This window comes from Dendropsophus ebraccatus, chromosome 12 (genome assembly GCF_027789765.1).
Source record: "Dendropsophus ebraccatus isolate aDenEbr1 chromosome 12, aDenEbr1.pat, whole genome shotgun sequence".
Classification (NCBI taxonomy): domain Eukaryota; kingdom Metazoa; phylum Chordata; class Amphibia; order Anura; family Hylidae; genus Dendropsophus; species Dendropsophus ebraccatus.
This window is the reverse complement of record NC_091465.1, coordinates 76,378,766-76,397,996: the sequence shown is the minus strand read 5'-3', so window position 1 is coordinate 76,397,996 and position 19,231 is coordinate 76,378,766. Positions and strand designations below refer to the sequence as shown.

At 41.0% G+C, this 19,231-nt stretch overlaps 2 protein-coding genes across 8 annotated transcripts in view; one reads left to right on the top strand and one right to left on the bottom strand.

Moving 5' to 3' along the window:
- Window positions 1–3,709, top strand: part of ARHGEF1 (Rho guanine nucleotide exchange factor 1) — a 59,692-nt gene extending 55,983 nt beyond the window's left edge. For all 7 annotated transcript variants that reach the window (XM_069948879.1, XM_069948877.1, XM_069948878.1 and 4 more), the window contains 5 exons: window positions 275–427; window positions 840–1,022; window positions 1,255–1,367; window positions 2,281–2,360; window positions 2,726–3,709. In XM_069948879.1, the coding sequence (XP_069804980.1) occupies window positions 275–427; window positions 840–1,022; window positions 1,255–1,367; window positions 2,281–2,355 (524 nt within the window). In that variant the 3' untranslated portion in view covers window positions 2,356–2,360; window positions 2,726–3,709. The remainder of the gene's footprint in view (window positions 1–274; window positions 428–839; window positions 1,023–1,254; window positions 1,368–2,280; window positions 2,361–2,725) is intronic.
- A 4,898-nt stretch (window positions 3,710–8,607) lies between these two features.
- Window positions 8,608–19,231, bottom strand: part of ERFL (ETS repressor factor like) — a 16,001-nt gene continuing 5,377 nt past the window's right edge. Inside the window, exons 2-5 of the mRNA XM_069946719.1 lie at window positions 15,893–16,127; window positions 12,773–12,950; window positions 11,392–11,506; window positions 8,608–9,152 (exon numbers count right to left, since the gene is read on the bottom strand). Coding sequence (XP_069802820.1) covers window positions 8,608–9,152; window positions 11,392–11,506; window positions 12,773–12,950; window positions 15,893–16,127 — 1,073 coding nt within the window. The remainder of the gene's footprint in view (window positions 9,153–11,391; window positions 11,507–12,772; window positions 12,951–15,892; window positions 16,128–19,231) is intronic.

Here is a 19,231-nt window from a genome sequence, read left to right as displayed (position 1 = left end):
ACATCTTGCTGCTTGACTCTCTTCTCATTCTTGCACCATCTTTTAGATTTGGCAATGGCAACTACTAATAATATACCGGTCACATGTACATGAGATTACTAGTACAATTGGAGCCATTGAGGAGTTTGCATAGTAAATCTTCCCCAATGTTCCTGCACCTGACCCCTCAGCCACTGAGCCCATTACAGCTGCCCCTTGACCTCTTACAGATTTTTCCTATAAGAACCTGTCACCTAGAACCTGTTCACTTCTTAATCTACATTTCTATCTACAGAAAAGGAGGAATCTCTTGAAGACGTGGGCTTAGGAAGTGAGGGAAGTTCTATAGACCAGTCATCAGAACTTCTGGAGCAAGGCTTTCAGGCCTACAAGCTGAACCAGTACCCGGGCACAGGAGGGAATGTCGCCAGTGAGGCACTGGAAGAAGGTAAGAAGGGCAAGCCAGATAAAGATACTGGGAGGGTGACAAGTAATGTAATGTATGTACACAGTGACCCCACCAGCAGAATAGTGAGTGCAGCTTTTGAGTCTAATACAGGATGTAACTCAGGATCAGTAATGTAATGTATGTACACAGTAACCCCAACAGCAGAATAGTGAGTGCAGCTCTGGGGTATAATACAGGATGTAACTCAGGATCAGTAAGGTAATGTATGTACACAGTGACCCCACCAGCAGAATAGTGAGTGCAGCTCTGGAGTATAATACAGGATGTAACTCAGGATCAGTACAGGATAATGTATGAACACAGTGCTAATTGTATATAGTAACTGATAAGTGATCAAAGATTAGTTTACCCCAGAGAGTTGAATAAATATTTTTCCTCTTTCTTTTGTCAGTGTTGGTGTTGAAGAGGTTACTTGTCCGTAATATCCGTCTAAGTCTGGACGTCGATTCTCTTGCAAACCTGGACAGCTGGTCAGACAATCCCCAGGATGAGACTCCGCAAGATGAGAAGGCGACTAATGGAGATCAGGAAGAAGAGGCTGCAGCAGAATCCGACAGGGAGGCCAAAGAGCAAGGTAACAATGGAGACACTCAGGTCTACATACATGGTGGCAGCATCACTGGCTAGTATTGTAAACCCCCTGCCATCACTATAGGATATTAAGCCTTGGTTTACATCTGACTTTTGGAGTCAAAGCATCACCAAATGAACCCTATTAGTTATACAGTCTATAGTCCATGCATTGCAGTACTGTGTGAGCCCAGCCTAATTCCCGCTCCCACCTGTTTCCTATGGTCGTGATTCAGGTCCTAGAGATGTTGGAGATTCTCTATCGGCCCCAATCGTATTGTCGCAAGAACAATCTGAGGAGGTTCGGAGACGCATCCTACTACTGGAGCAGAGAGTCCAGCAGCTCAAGGTGGGTGGTGATGATGATGATGATTGATGATGATTTTTGTCCATTTTTGGATTCTTATCTATTAGTATTACCGCGTAATCCGCCATCTGATCTAGGAGTTTGTTTCTGGCAGATTGCTGCAAAAAGAATAGAAAGTGTGCACAGAGCCTTAAAGAGGTATTGCAGTCTGGGCTTGTAATAACAAGCTGATCGCTGGGGGTCTAATTGCTAGGACCCCCATCGATCCCAAGAACAGGGATACAATCACAATGCAATAAATGGAGTGCTCTGTGCACCTGCTTAGCCACTGCAGCCTGTACCCCCTTGGCGAACACTGGACCCTGAAGCATTCAGCAGCCCCATAGAGAATGATGGGAGGGTTGGCCGCGCACCCCGCCGGACCTTCAGCAATACGCTTGTTATCTCTTATCCTCTGGACAGGTGATAACACGCTGGGATAGGAACCTAAATAAACCTGTTTGATATATTCTTCTATTAAAAAAAAACACATAAGAGCACAAAAGAAGTCATGTCCTATTAGAAGGAATCCCACCATATTACTGCTATTATTGTTATTGATGGGTATATTATTAGATTTCTGTCCTTACATCCATGTCAGGATATTTTGGCACCAAGATGTCTGAGCGCTCTGTAAAGGATTATGCAGTATTAGTTACTTTCTAAAAAAAAATAAAAATAGAAAAACAGCGCTACCCCTGTCCCCAGGCTGTGTGTGGTATTACAATTCAGCTCAATTCCCTTTAATGGAATTGAGCTGCAGCACCGCAGAGAAACTAAGGAAAAGAGTGGCGCAGTTTCTGGGGGAAAACAACAGTTTTTTTTGGAATCCTAGATAACCTTTTTAACTTAGGTAGTGTTTTTTTCTGGATTATTGGTACTAGAGCTGACCACGTCTAATGTTTTGTATCCTCAGGTAATAGAGGAGGATTATATCCACCTACAGAGAACAGTTGCCAAACTTACTGTATCCCAAGGAAGCTTCACATGAAATAGGTAAAATCTGTTGTTTTTTTAATCACCTTATTTAAAGGGGAACTATCCGCAGGTTAGACAAATCTAACCTGCTGATAGCTCCCTATAGCGCCCGGGACGCTGAGGAGGATGGAATGTGTGTTACCTTCCTTCTCTGTGCCAATCCCGCGCGGTTAGTTGGCATAATCTTAGTTCGGGAGCACTGCCCCCCCACAACCTACTGATAGTTCCCCTTTAAGGGACTTTGAGTTGATACATGGAGTGCCCCCCCACCACCACCACCAGTATATGAAAGGTACCATGTGTCCTTGACCTAGCAGTCTACGCAGTTACTGTGTGACTCACAGCTGACAGATTCCCTCACATTTGCTCTTATTATTTCTTAGGTCGTATATTCCATTAAAGAACCCTCTCATGGTTATCCGTGCTACACACCCTGCCAAGATTGACGGTGACACGACCTCCATGGAGCTGCTGCCTGGAAAAGAATGATTGTCAGGGTGGGAGATATGGGACTCAATGGACTGCCAGTCATAGGAAATGGGTGGGTGGGAGGCCTCTTGTTATTAGAGGGGACCTGGTTTTATCCCTTTTGGACGACACATAAGTGCCTTATTGCTTTTATAACTTTTTTTTTCAGGGACTGTCAGAGGGCTGGGGAGGGCTGCTGAAATATATAGTCGGTGTTCTTTTTTTTTAATATATATATCAGATTTAGAAATTCTTATTGTAGCTGTACAGTAAAGTTATCTCATCTGCTTACTAGAAAGACTTTTTTTTCACATTAATAAAGTTTATATAAAATAATAAAAAAAAAAAAGGAAAAAAAGACCATCAGCTCTGCGAGGAGTATGAGGTTTCTCTGTAGCGTGGATGCCTGGATATGAATGGGTTAAAGGAAGTGTGAAGGGGTTAAGGATTCAGGCGGCTAGGAGATAATCTACATGAAGTAGATGCATTGGTAAGAGACATAGGCAGGATTAGATAACTGTTATGAAACTTCTAGTTGTAGTTTTGCAACAGTTGGAAAGTGAGAAGTTCATTGGGTAGTAGTCTATATAGGCCCGGTCCACACAGCTGCTTTTGGCTGTGGCATTACTATTCCTTGTAAATAGCTGGTGCTGGGCGTTGTCTTTTATTTAGTCTTGGAGTGTTATGCTGAAGACCTTATAGAGTTCCCAGCGAACAGATCTGGCGTAGAGAGCACCTTTAAGCCTTCTTGATTTAAAGGGGTTGTTTCAGATCAGAAAGAAGGGATTGCCACTTCTCTTGTGTCTACAGCATGTATTTGGTATTGCAGCTCACCCCACTTCTAGTGATGGCTGCAATACACGACACTAGACAAGAGTGGCGCTGTTCCTAAAATAAAATCCCTTAAGTTATAATCCAGAACAGATTCTTAAATATCATAATGGAGATAGTATTAAGAGAAATATAGAACATTAGGTCCGCCTTCTTGTATGGAGTAAAAAAAAAAAATCACGATCACGACAAAGAACAAACACTTGGTTGATGCGTTTCGGCATCAACCAAGTGTTTGTTTGTTCCTCTTTATCACCCTGATGAAGTTGTGATCTTACTCCATACAAGGTGCTGGACTTTATGTTCTATATTTGTGACCCTGTTACGGCTTTTTCCACACACTGGTTTGAGGAAAGGGGCAGGTGAGCTGACCCATAAGGGTTTGATGTAGTATTAAGTGTGACATGTACGTGCTATGAACAGTCGGCCTAGATATGTGTTCTCTCAATGGTGGTAGAATGACATATGGCAAAGTTCTCATTGGAATCCAGGCACCCACTCTATAAGAATAGGTTTTGTGTACCTTCTGCTATATACATATCAGTGCTTGGGGTGGAAGCATGACTATGGAAGCGGTAATAAAGTAATGGAGGCATGCAGTGACTGCTGACACGCTCCACCTCTGCTGAAAGTACCAGCACAATCCACGTCAGACACCAGGCTGGTTGCTGGGGATATATCAGTCCATCTCCGGCAGGTTTAGAGAGATTTAGAGATGTAGACTTTATTGTATACCTCCTGTGTGGGGGTCTATGGTGACCTCTGGTTTGGCGAGGGTTAATCGTGGTGACTATGACCATCATGCAGTTGCAGTCTCTCAGACTTTCCTATAGACCAGGGATGCGGAATCTTCGGCCCTCCAGCTGTTGCAAAACTACAATTCCCATCATGCCTGGACAGCCAAAGCTAACGCTTTGGCTGTCCAGGCATGATGGGAATTGTAGTTTTGCAACAGCTGAAGGGCCGAAGGTTCCCCATCCCTGCTTCCTGCTGTGGTTGCGGGAATTCCAGTATGGTCACAATTATTGTAAGCAACCCCTATCAGGTAACATTACAAATGTGCTATGATGACGGTAACCCTTTGTGTTGCCACAGAGCCCTAACCAAAAATTTTAACTATTAAAACTTAATATTTGGCCGCCATAGAGTTGTGGTGAAATCCATAGTGCTACCACCACTGCCGGCGAGCTCCAAGATGTCTACCTCTTCTCTAGAGGACCTTTAAAACTAAAGAAATGCAGTGTATACAGATGTGTAAAGGGCGGGTATTATATATATATATGTATTTGTGTTGTAGTCCAATGTGGCTTGATATTCCGTTTGGGTATTTAAACATCATTCCTATATATATTTATATATATATATATATATATTTGTGAAGCTTTGGGAATTTTGTTTTCTATTTCGGTAGGTTTATGAATTGACGCTCTTCTGTTTCCAGAGGGACCCCCTCCCCCCCCCCCATAAGATATTTTCTCAATATTTGCCAAAGAACATTTTGTTTTTTTTGTTTTTTTTTCATAATGTACAAAAATTGTCACCCAAAAAAAAAAATAAAGTTTTTTTTTCTTTGACCTGTGTATTGTGCGTGATTCCAGTTTGTGAATATAACAGTCCGTGAACGCGTTTGTTTCTGTTTTTCTTTATTGCTTTGCTGTGGGATTACTCCGCCTTATTTGTTTTAACTCACAGATACAAAAAAAAAAGCATCTGCGATTTTTCATAATTTTTTTTTTTTTTTTTTAATCTTCCCTCATCTCCCCTTCCATAACATTACCACATACATCTTGACAGAACACTGGATGGGGAGTTTGAATACTGGGTGGTAAAACATATACACACATCATAAACCGGACAGGGTACACAGGTGACCATACCGATACTGCTTTCGCTTGCAGTGACTTGGAGGAGATAGATACAGAGATGTACCCTAAGGGTACGTTCACACTTACCGGATCCGGATCCACAGCAGATCCGCAGCAGATTTCATTTAAATAACTGAACACAGCATGAAATCTGCTGCAGATCTGCTGCGGATCCTGTAGGTGTGAACGCACCCTAAATGGGAAAGCTGTTTTTTCCCTACATCATACAGGCCACATCTTTTGAGGTCCATGAGCTTAGATCTTTGTCAATTACCCATCTGACAGGCCAAAACCTCTCCGAAGAGACCCTGACCGTTTTTAGCGGTGTTTCGGAATAGCAACCAATCAGATTCCTGCTTTCACTTTTAAAATCTGATGCTGGTTGCTAAGGACAACTTGACCACTTTCCCCTTGTATTGGTTTCAATATGTTTCCCCCAATATCTTACACATTGCACCATAGAAATCTATGGTGATCTATTGTGAGCATAGGATTTTTTAAAGTCTCCATTTTGATAACTGGCCGTAGTATATAATAGACAATTGTGTGTCTGGGTTTCCCCTTTAAGTAATAGCACACTATGAGAAATGTATATAAACTAGTGCAGAGATAGAAAAAAAGGGAGCCCATAGCAACCAATCTGGCTTGTTGCCCATAACGACCACTTTTCAAGGGTCTGTATTCTAAACGGAATGTAAAATGTGTTGAATTGATTGGTTGCTATGGACAACATTGAGGAGCACAGCTGCCTGTTGCTTAGCAACCAATTTAAACTGTGTTATAAATGATTCTAGAACTGGTTGCTATGGATCCCGATATACAGGGAGGCTAGATCTTATATGTTCACTATGGGTCTCGTATATACACGCTGAACCTGAATATAAGTGGACGTGTTGCCTATAAGAACCAATCAGATCTTTTCTAATCTAATTACAAGATGGAATCTGATTCGCCAGTACGAGTAAAAGCCACCACAACGTGTTAGCACTGGCTTTTATACGTAAGGCCCTATATAATTTTTTGGGTTCATCTGAAGCTGTAAAAAAAAAAAAAAAAAAAGTTGAGTGATTTGCAAAAGTTTTCAGATTACAGATTGTGTTTCTTGTGTAGACGCTGAGAAAAGTCTGTGTGGTGCCTGCGAAAACGGACAGCAGCTTAGCTCCACCCCTCTATGGGTTACGATACACCAGCAGAATTGGGATTGCGGTTCTAGATATTTCCAGAGAACTGACTTATTTCAATAATTATGCAAAGGAATGAAAACATTTTTGCAACGCTTTTTAAAATTTTGGAGATATTAAAGGGGATCTCCAGGAATTTAAAGGGGTTGTCCAGAGTTAAAATAAGCACAATTACTTTTTTGGAAAACAGCACCACCTCTGTGCTCAGGTTGTGTGTGGTATTACACATCGCCCCTATTCACTGTAATGTCACTGAGCTTCAAAACCACATAAAAATGTGGACAGGAGTAGTGCTGTTACTGGGAGAAAGCGGCCATGTTTCTGTTAAGTCTGGATAACCCCTTTAACAGAAGAATCAGGCATTTTGGATTCCATCTGCCTGATGCATTTGTTCTTAGAGAAAAATGCTGATGCCAGGGGAAAGCCACAGTTCATGGCTGTGTCATCTCTAAGACTGGAGCACTGCACAGACTATTGCAATCCAAAGAAATATATTTTTTATGGCACCGCAATTTATGTTTTTAATCAAGTACTTACATTTTTCTTAAATTTTAGCTAGAGGAGGAATGAGTAATCTAGACTACAGGCAATAAGGTCATGGACCCCCTTTCTATAGTCATAGGCAGTGTTCCCCAACCTCTTGTAAAACTACAACTCCCATCATACCCTGCAGGCCAAGATGAAAGTTGTTATCTCAAAACAGCTGAAGAGGCACAGGTTGGTGAACACCACATTAAAGGGGTTATCCAGCGCTACAAAAACATGGCCACTTTTCCTCCTCTCTTGTCTCCAGTTCAGGTGTTGTTTGCAATTAAGCTCCATTTTATTCAATGGAACTGAGTTTGACCCCCCCCCCCCCCCCCCCCAAATCTGGAGACAAGAGGGGGAAAAGTGGCCATGTTTTTGTAGCGCTGGATAACCCCTTAAACAGACCATAGGCCCACAAGCATCTTAAAATAGGCATTTTGGCCCCAACTTTAGAGAAGCTTTGTTTGTTTCCCCTGCCCTTTTCTATGAATCCATGCGTCCACAGATTCCTATGCACCCATCTCTTGTTCGTAGGAATGAACTGCGCAAAATAACATACTACAAAGTGCTATTTTGACATTGTTTCAAAGATCCCCTTTAAGCGTATAGTTTTCCTTTCATTTAGGCCAACAATTAACTTTAACATAACCACTAGGTGGCGCCACTCCCCTGCATACTAAATGAAACTTGCTTTGAACTTCTGTGAAGTGACTCGGGGTAAGATTTATTTGCAGATCATTGCCCAGAGTCCTGTTGCAAAGGCGAAAGAAGAAATGTGTTTTATTAGAATGTGGGGTTCACCTGTGTCCCAAATAAACAGATTCTGAAGTACTTCAGTAGAAAAATAGACACATAGCATCTTCTCTGAACCTCATTTCGCAGCTGGGGGAAAGCTGTTCTGCACCCCAGCATGAGAGAGTGACCCCCTTCATCCCCAAGGAGTTCAAGCCACATCTGTACCCCGTCAGTCTATGCGATGATCTGTATCAGAGGCGTGGTGACCGTATATAGATACAACTTCTGTGTCATCTGGGGTTGTTACATTGACGACGTATTTTTGAGACAATGCACAGATCAATTCTGCAGCCAAAAAAATATTCAATATACAATTCCATGGTCAATAAATGTGCATTTATGCTGGTGTGGCAGTGTTGCAGGGGTCTGGCTACCATTATAAGTCTTAGGGCATTGGAAATCTACCTCTCCCAGCGTGCCCTGACAACTTATTATATGCCGGCCTTGCTTTTACCATATCATTTCTTACATGTGGCTTTTGGGATGAAGGGGTTGGTGCACCACACGTTTTGTCCCCCATATATTCATATAGTTATATATATCTATATATATATATATATTGTACATTTAGACATAGTTTCTGTATAACCATCAAGTCTAGCTGAGCGGAGCAGCTGTCTTTTCTTGCGAAGTTTTGGTGGTTGCTGCTTTAGGTCGTTCGTCTTCTGTTCGCTCTCTTCCCACTGAAGATCCCGGGCAAGGTGGGCTATATCCGCAGCCCTCGGCCTCTGAACTGCAGTCGCTGACATCTGTGATTTCCAGGTCTGAGTCAGATTCTGGCTCTGGTTTCCCTTCGGACTGCTCTACTCGGTCTCTTCTCGCTGCCCCTGTGCCTCCTAGTTCTCCGCTTCCCCTCAGGGGCAGTGGGTGGGAGCTAAGGCTTGCACACAGCCTCTGTGGTATACTGGGTAAGAGGTTGGAGGACCTGTCCATTGACTCCCCTGGAAGCAGGGAGACTGGAGGAGGGAGCTGGGAGAGTGAACTGGGATAAAACTGTGGTGGGTACAGGGATGTGGGCAACTTGGAGCCGGTTAAAGGGAAAGTGCCAGAAAGGTAGGGGTTAAACCCCCAGGAGTAATCGGGAAATGGAGTGTTTCTGTTGTATGGGGGCAACATAGTTGGAGGCTTGGTGTAAGCAGAACCTGTAAGAAAATGGAGAAGTACAGATGAGTGGAAACATCATGGTGGCCATACATTTTCAATAACTGTGCCTGCCCTATTTCATCCTAATGAATGGGATGACGGATGGAAAAGACCCCCCTTATTACATCCAGTGTTCCTATCTAGACTGCTGGACATGGCAACCCAACATTTTAAAGGGGTTATTGGTGTTTAGAAAAACATGGCTGCATTCTACCAGGAACAGCGCCACTCTTGTCCTCAGTTTGCATTTGGTATTGCAGCTTGACTGGAGCCGAGTTGTAATACCACACATGACCTGAGAATAAGAGTGGCGCTGTTTATGGAAGAAAGCGGCTATGTTCCTTGTAACCCTGGGTAGCCCTTTTAAACATATTGGGACAGGTTTATTATTACTGTCTTGTAATTGGCTGAAATGTAGACTAGACAGGCACAAGATGAGCCATACGTATTACGTGGTTCATGATTTAGGATAGATTGGATGTATCTTAGTAGTCACATTACTTTGCCTTAGGGCCCTATAACATGGAACGATAAATCAGTCTGATTTGGCAGATTATCGCTCCGTGAAATAAAGACAACGATCAGCCGATGACAGTGATAATCGGCTGGTCATGTCTTTAGGTCCTCGCATAAAATCATCGGCCGGCGGGCGTGCATCACTATGTGTAATAGCGATGCACGGCCAACAGCTGATGATTGTGTAAAAAAAAAAAGTACATACATTTGTTCTTCCCGCTCCCCGATGCTTCTGCCCCCTCCCCGGTATCTTCCTAGATCTGCCCGCTCCCTGCAACGACCGGTGGAACCTCAGAGCCAGTCTCTAAAGTGACAGGCCGCTCAGCCGATGCCTGACCTGACCGAGGCCTGTTAGTTCTGAGATCAGCTCTCCATCGGCCTCTAGCAGATCGGCACTTGTTTACATTACTCATCAGGCCGTGTAATGCGGCTCTTGGGGTCCTTTTACACACACAGATTATCTGACAGATTTTTGAAGCCAAAGCCAGGAACAGACTATGAACAGAGAACAGGTCATAAAGGAAAGACTAAGGCCACATTGACACACCCGTAGTGCAGTCCGAATGTGCATCTACGTTCACACATCATTACCCCAGCGATCCGTGCCGCAAGAAAACGGTCCGCATTACAACATGCCCATTTTTTGCGGCACGGATCATGGCCCCGTTTACACGTACGGTCGTGTGAACGGGGCCGTTGGATAACATTAGGCCTATCGGGGAGATTTATCAAACATGGTGTAAAGTGAAACTGGCTCAGTTGCCCCTAGCAACCAATCAGATTCCACCTTTCATTTTCAAAAGAGTCTGACCCCCCCCCCCCCCCCAAATCAATGGGGGGACACACGGAATTGTGGCCCCCCCTTTTTTTGGCTATTAGATTGAATGGGGACAGAGTGGTCTGTCTCGTTACCTCTCTCCCCCCCCCCTCTTATTCCCTCACAGGTGGTGCAGCCCGGTTCAAAAAGGTTCTGTAAAGGTCATCAGCTGATTGGTCAACGGTCAAGAGGCAAAGGTGAAAGATCAGCTGATTGGCTGTTGAAGAAAGTGCGGGAAGCCGGTTTTGAATTTAAGGAGCTGCGCGCCGCCTTCAGCTCAATCGGCGCTGACCCCCTGGATGAGAAGCTTCCGCCCTCCCACCCTGAGGGATAAGGAATTCTGTGACTGTCGCGGACTTCATAGTGGGGTGTAATCGCCCAGTTTTTGCTGGGCTGGATGGTTTAGGTTATGGACTTATGTGGTTAAAGATTCTGCTATTTATTATGGTTATTTTTTTATTTATTCTTATGAATTGTAAACCCTTATAAAGTTCCGCAGCCATAAAATTTATCCACTGGAATTGTTGTTGTCTTTATTTATTAGGTTCAAGTGGGGGGAATGGGGCCTGTACTTCCGTGTGAGGAATGAAAGGTGGAATCTGATTGGTTGCTAGGGGCAACTGAGCCAGGTTCACTTTACACCAGTTTGGTAAATCTCCCCCTAAGATTTCTCTCCTTTTCAAATCCATTCCTGGCTTTGGATTCAAAAATCTGTCAGATATCTCTGTGTGTGTTTACACAGAGAGATTTATCTGACAGATTTTTGAAGCCAAAACTAGGAAAGACTGAGATTTCTCTTCATTTCAAACCCATTCCTGGCTTTGGCTTCAATAATTTGAAGCACCATTACGCTGTCTCATGGTTTAGTTTAGACTCTTGGCTTAATCGTCTCAGTGTAACCTTACCTGAGCTCAGGAAAGGAAAAGCGGCTTCTAGACGGAGCTTCTCAGTTTCTGGAGTAGAAAGAGGCCGATCTAATAATGGAGGCCGACCAGTAGGAGAGAACAGAGACTGCAATGCCTGGGAAGTAAGACAGAGGTCTCAGCATTAGGACGCTCTCTGGTACTCTGTGGTACATCCCACATTATCCAAACACAGTTACATATCCAAACACTAGGCCCAACTAGGTAATGGTGGCAATGACATGTGCCTCATCCATGGATAGCTATGGACATTGGTTTCCTATACAAAAGAGTTTAAAGTGTACCTGTAATTTAGTTTTTTTTTTTTGCAGAATTTGATAGTACAGGTGATTTTAAGCCGAAAAATGCATTTTTATCATAAGAAAGCAGTTTGAAGCTCTCCCCCTGTCTTCATTGTTCTCTATAGAGAGGGGAGGGGTGGAGGGAGATGAGGCACCAAAACAGGACAACAAAGAATTAATTGATAGCTACATCACCGGGCTATCTCCTCTGAGGTCAGCACTGACCTCTTTAACCTCTGAATAGAGGCTTTTACACAGCTCCCACTGTGTAATCCTTTGTTCTCTGCTTTCTTCTGCCGACTAATCTCCCTCCTTCCTCCTCCCCTCTCCATAAAACAGACAGGGGCATGTCTGATGCAACAAGACATGATATCCTGATAATGAGCAGTGAATGAAACAGAGGAGGGAGGGGACCTGGGAAAAGTCCTTTTGAATGCAGATAATGGCATATTTGCCTAATAAACCCAATTACAAAGTTTCTTAAAATGGCCTGGACTATTGATTTCTGGGGAAAATTTTATATATATATATATATATATATATATATATATATATATATATATATATATATGTCATTGACACTTAAAGGAATTTTTTTGGTGTACAAAAACAGGGCCTCTTTCTTCCAGAAACAGCTTGACTCTTGTCCTCAGTTTGGGTGTGGGTTTGCAGCTAAGTTGACAATACAATACACAACCTGGAGACAGGGGTGGCGCTGTTTTTGCAAGAAAGTAGCAGTGTTTTTTTCCAATTCTGGATAACCCATTTAATGGTGCAAGGAAATCTCCCATAGCAAAGTGTCCCTACCCAGTCAGGACATTGAACACCACCACCACCACCACCTTTCCAGATCAGATGTAACATGGTAACTAGAGATGAGCGCAACTGGGACATGCTCAAGTCCAGTTATTTAGCATTTGATTATTGATTACTGAAGAAGTTGGATGCAGCCTTAGGCCTATGGCTGTGTCTATTTTTCCCAGAACTCCCTGGGGCTGCATACAACTTCTCCAGCCACCAGTAATATAATGCCGCACAATCGGACGTCAGCATGCTCCATCTCTAATGGTAACACTATATACCTCAGGAGTGAAGGGGTCATGGGAATGTGCCCCGGGGAAGGGGTTCTGGCCCAGAAGAAGCGAGGAGTTGGCCATGTCTAGTAGAGGGTAGTTGACAAGCACAACTTTACTGAAGTTAAACTTGTAGGTAAAGCGCTTGCCCTTAGTCTTGTGTAGAATTCTCTTGTTGTAGTAATATCTGGAAGAGATACAAAGGGAAATGGCTTAGTAATGACGTCTTCTTCATCATCTTCTCATCAATGACAGGTAAGGACTCATAGGTTGCTCTATGTAAGATTAATGACTTCTATGTAAGATTAAATGACTTCTATTTAAAATTCTCTTGCAGTACTTATCAGCTGCTGTATGTCCTGCAGGAAGTGGTGTATTGTTTCCAGTCTTACACAGTGCTCTCTGCTGCCACCTCTGTCCATGTCAGGAACTGTCCAGTGCAGCAGCAAATCCCCATAGAAAACCTCTCCTGCTCTGAACAGTTCCTGACATGGACAGAGGTGGCAGCAGAGAGCACTGTGTCAGACTGGAAAGAATACACCACTTCCTGCAGGACATACAGCAGATTAAATTGTACTGGGAGACTTAAGATTTTTTAATAGAAGTAATTTACAAATCTATACAGCTTTTTGAAACCAGCTGATTTGAAAGAAGAATATTTCCGCCGGAGTACCCCTTTAAATCAATGGATCATTGTATGCCATAGTTCTCCTAGCTCTTTTCTGCTCTAGCCAAGCAATGAACTCCCTAATAAGGGATATGACAATAGGAATTTGTAAACTAAATAACCTCTTCATTGATCACCATATTTAATTCAATTAACTATTGATAAAATGAAAGTATTTAAATGATCTACCGAAGAGAACAGACTGATTCTTAAAGGGATTGTCTAGTCTAGGAGACCCATTGTATAACCGGCTGAATACATTGGTGGTGCAGATAGGAGGCTTCTCTGATATATCCCGCCATATGAGCAGATTCTATTACAATGGAACATATTATGCCGCGTATTGTGTAATATATGTAATAAATAAAATCAGATGTATAGTGGCTGCCCGTCCGCACACATGACCCGTCCCCCTCCTCTCCAGAGAGTCCCCGCTGCCTGCACAGGGCAGACATATCACCCACGTCTTAGGCCAAGGAAGATTTTTGAAATTAAATGTCAAAAGTGATTTTTCGGCGCGGGGATGAGGATCCTCCTCCCCGCTTCACCCGCAGGCCCCACGGGGACCGCCTGGGCCTGAACCATGGATGAACCTATATCACAGCTATACCCCGTACATGGCTGATCTCTTCATTCTATTCAGATCTGCATTCCTCATTTATTATAGTTATTGTGGGGAAAGTATTAATGATAATGATTTTTGCTTTCCTCTTCCAGGCGGCCATAGATGAGCAAGTGATCACTGTATATAGTATAACAACTAATAGACAGCAGGGGCTATGCAATACTAAGAAGCCGGAGGGGCTCTGTGACTAAGAGGGGGCACAGGAGCTGCTTCACCTGCCTGCCATGGCGGCTAAACGAAGAAAAAGAAGTATACCTGGTTGATATAACTTCTTCTTTGGCAGAGGGATGCTTTAAAGGGGTACTCCGGTGAAAGGTTATTTATTTTATTTATTTATTCAGATCAACTGGTCAGAAAGTTATATAGATTTGTAATATACTTCTATTTAAAAATCTTCAGTCTATCCAGTACTTATCAGCTGCTGTATGTCCTGCAGGAAGTGGTGTATTTTTTCCAGTCTGACACAGTGCTCTCTACTGCCACCTCTGTCTATGTCAGGAACTGTCCACAGCAGTAGCAAATCCCCATAATAAACCTCTCCTGCTCTGGACAGTTCCTGACATGGACAGAGGTGGCAGCAGAGAGCACTGTGCCAGACTGGAAAGAATACCCCACTTCCTGCAGGACATACCGCAGCTGATAAGTACTGGAAGACTGGAGATTTGTAAATAGAAGTAATTTACAAACCAGTAAAACTTTCTAGTACCAGTTGATTTGAAAATAATAATAATAATTTTTTGCCGACGTTCACCTTTAACTTTATTATTTGGGGGGGGTCCTCTATTACTAGTTTTCTTTGAGCTCAGCTTAAGAGCGCAGAGTTTGGCTGCTATGATGTCTTTCATGCTCGGCACACAGAATAAAGAAGAAATTTAGCCACTTTTCCCCTATCTTTCAAACTGGAGTTCCGGCAGGACATACAGCAGCTGATAAGTACCGGGAGATTTGACATTTTTAAATAGAAGTAAATTACAAATCTATATAACTTTCTTACACCAGTTGAATTTAAAGATCAAATTTTTTTTTGCCAGAGTACTCTTCCCATCTAATAAAGTGATATCTTGAGATGAACGAACCTTCCAATACTTGTTTGGGAGGAGTTTAGTTGAATTGGATTTGATGGCTTCTTTTACATGACCAGGAATTTTTGTCAAAAAGTCTGTACTGAGTATACACTGTATACTTGCTGCTCAATTAAAGGGATTTTCCAGGCTTATATGGTTGATGACTAGAGATGAGCGAACCTGGAGCATGCTGGAATCCATCCGAACCCGAACTTTCGCCATTTGATTAGCGGTGGCTGCTGAAGCTGGATAAAGCCCTAAGGCTATGTGGAAAACAGGGATATAGTCATTGGCTGTATCCATGTTTTCCAGACAACCTTAGAGCTTTATCCAAGTTCAGCAGCCCCCGCTAATCAAATACCGAACGTTTGGGTTCGGATCGACTCGAACCCGAAGCCGGTTCACTCATCTCTATTCCTGACATAGACAGAGGTGGCAGCAGAGAGCACTGTGTCAGACTGGAAAGAATACACCACTTCCTGCAGGACATACAGCAGCTGATAAGTACTTGAGATTCTTAAATAGAAATAAATTACAAATCTATATATCTTTCTAAATCCCACAGGTTTGAAAGAAAACCTGTGGGATTCCCATTACTGGAACTGGAGACATCAGGTGCAATCCATGAAAGGATCTACCAGCAAGTGTTCATTTTCTCTGCAGCGCCACCCGCAGGAGAAGTGAAACATTACATGTCCTCAGTTAAAACTATTGGTTGTCACTTGGATGTGCTTGTAGTTGGTAGACTGTATACTTTTTGTATGAACCCTTACCTGAGTGCTCGGCTCAGCTTATCATAGTTCATGTGAGGTTTACATTTGCGTATACCCCATAGCCGCGCCACCTCATCTGGGTCCTTTATAACAAATTCTCCATAGTCTCCTTGCCAGGCGATGACATCATGATATTCCTCTTTCTGAAGAAGCTCTAGAATGAAGTGCCAGAGCTGGATCTGTCTGGAGCCTGGGCTGGACTCCGGCTTATAGGCCCAGTCAGGAAAGGCAAACCCTGGAGGGAAAAGAGCACAGAGGTGGTGGTGTCAGAACAGCAGTACTATGGCTTATCATAGAGGGGAGGCGGATAATACTATCACACATAGAGGAAATATAAGGGAGGGATCTGGGGGGCACTGCCTGTACTTCATCACACTCATCCCATTGAAGAACACTACAGCTGTCTCTTCTCCATCCAGAAAACACTGATACCAGAAAACCTCTGCTCACATTCACTTACACCACCAGTAAATATGAGTGTCAAGGGGAAAATACCATATTTACACAACTCTTCCAGGGGGCTGCTAATACCATAAATTGGGTATAATACCATAATATAATATAATATGCTAATACCATGTATGGGGTATAATACAATAATATAATATAATATAATATGCTAATACCATGTATAGGGTATAATACAACAATATAATATAATATAATATGCTAATACCATGTAGGGGGTATAATACAACAATATAATATAATATAATATGCTAATACCATGTATGGGGTATAATACAATAATATAATATAATATGCTAATACCATGTATGGGGTATAATACAACAATATAATATAATATAATATGCTAATACCATGTAGGGGGTATAATACAATAATATAATATAATATGCTAATACCATGTATGGGGTATAATACAATAATATAATATAATATGCTAATACCATGTATGGGGTATAATACAACAATATAATATAATATAATATGCTAATACCATGTAGGGGGTATAATACAATAATATAATATAATATGCTAATACCATGTATGGGGTATAATACAATAATATAATATGCTATAATATAATATAATATAATATGCTAAATACCATAAATGGAATATAATACAATAATATAATATGCTAATACCATGTATGGGGTATAATACAATAATATAATATATTATGCTAATACAATGTATGGGGTATAATACAATAATATAATATAATATGATAAGACCATGTATGGGGTATAATACATTAATATAATATGCTATAATGTAATATTATATGCTAAATACCATAAATGGGATATAATACAATAATATAATATAATATGCTAATACCATGTATGTGGTATAACACAGCAGCCAAGCTGGTGGTCACTGGTCACATTTGGGTTCTGTTCACACCATGTTTGAGATCTATATTTGGCATACAGACCTGAACAAGGTATACAGCCCAGGTGTAAGCAATTGCTTGCCTGTACCACTATATAAGCCATGACAAAGTTTCTGTATCCAGTCTACCAGTTCAGTAAACTTCCATTGAAAATAGCAGTGATCTTGTGGCTCTTCAGGTGTGGCAAAACTACAACTCCCAGCATGCCTGGAAAACTACAGTCTTTCAGGGCATTCTGGGAGTTGTAGTTTTTTCAACAGCTGGAAAGTCACAGTTTGGGGATCTGAAGACTAAAGCTACCCTAGGTACCCTAGGATACCCTATGGATACATTAGACAAGCACATCCAGAGAATTTATAACAAATGTGCTGCACAAACAGGGTGTGAACTGTGCCTTTATATCACATATAGTAATAACAGCCATAGCCATATAACTATAAAGGGTATACAGACTGAAATAAATATAATGGAAATAAAAAGTACAATCATTATCAGAATGATGAAATAGTAATATGAACAACAAAAAACAATGTATTATAAAATATTACATAAAAAAACAAACAAAAAATGACAAAAGCAATAATAATAATAATAATAATAATAATAATAATAATAAAAAATAATGATGGAACTATACCTAAAATTGACATTTTTATTATTGTTTCTTTTGTATTATTATTATTATTATTATTATTATTAGGTGTCGACCCTGTGAAAGTACTACTACTACTACTATTACTACTAATAATAATAATAATAATAATAATAATAACAACAATAATATATAACATTATTGTATATTATAAAATAATAATAATAATAATAATAATTATATAATAATTATAATATAAACATAATAATAACAATATATAATTGCTATATATTATTATTATTATTATTATTATTATTATTATTATTATTATTATTATTATTATTATTATTATTATTATTGATGTGTTGGTAATATTTATGGTGAAGAAATAATACTAATAATAATTATAACAATACACCAATTATTATATATATATATTATGTGTATATTATTTACATTTTAACTGTTTGTCAATCTGCTAAGCTTTCTGCAGTTATACCTTTAGTTAATTATTACTACTACTACTACTACTAATAATAATAATAATAATAATAATAATAATAATAATAATCTGTCATTAAAAAATATAAAGGCATTATTACTACAGTTTTTTACATTATTCTTATAATTGTTTTTATTATTTCTACTATATTTTATATATTATTTGTTCCTCTTTTTGCTGTAGTGATGATGACTCTCTTGCTTAGTCTTCTCATCTTCTCCCTATTATTAGATAAATCTGCGGCTTGTATTGTTTCCTAGGTGTGTGAGTATGGGAGTGATTAACCCCCTGACTCCCGGGCCCTCCCCGCTATAATTCAGTCTTCCATCATCCTTCCCTCCTGTCTCCAGCTCGGTGATACCTCTGACCCGGCTCCAATTACTGTTGATTTTCCATTCCCATTTCTATCTCTCCTCTTTCATGTTTCTGTTTTTCTCTCCTCTATTTCTGTCTTATTCAATGAGAACTTCACATCCACAGCCTCCACATCACCCGGCAGGGACTACAACCCCCACAGGACGCCCGCACCCCCACCATCCGGGGACATTTCGTTACTGGTGGAAATATTGGCCAAAAGCAAAACCATATTATATCCCTAAACCCAGAAGAGTGTGAAATGTTCTTATTCCATCTCTATAACATGCCCCGTTATATTATCCCTGAAGAAGAAGAAGAGGAGGAAGAAGAAGAAGAAGAGGAGGAAGAAGAGTATTGGGGGAAAGCTCAGAACATAAAGATTGTGGAGACAAATGTGATAGAGAAGAATGAACAGTATACAGGAAATACTGAAGGTTATAACTACTATAATAGGTAATTAGATAGATGATAGATAGATAGATAGATAGATAGATAGATAGATAGATAGATAGATAGATAGGAGAT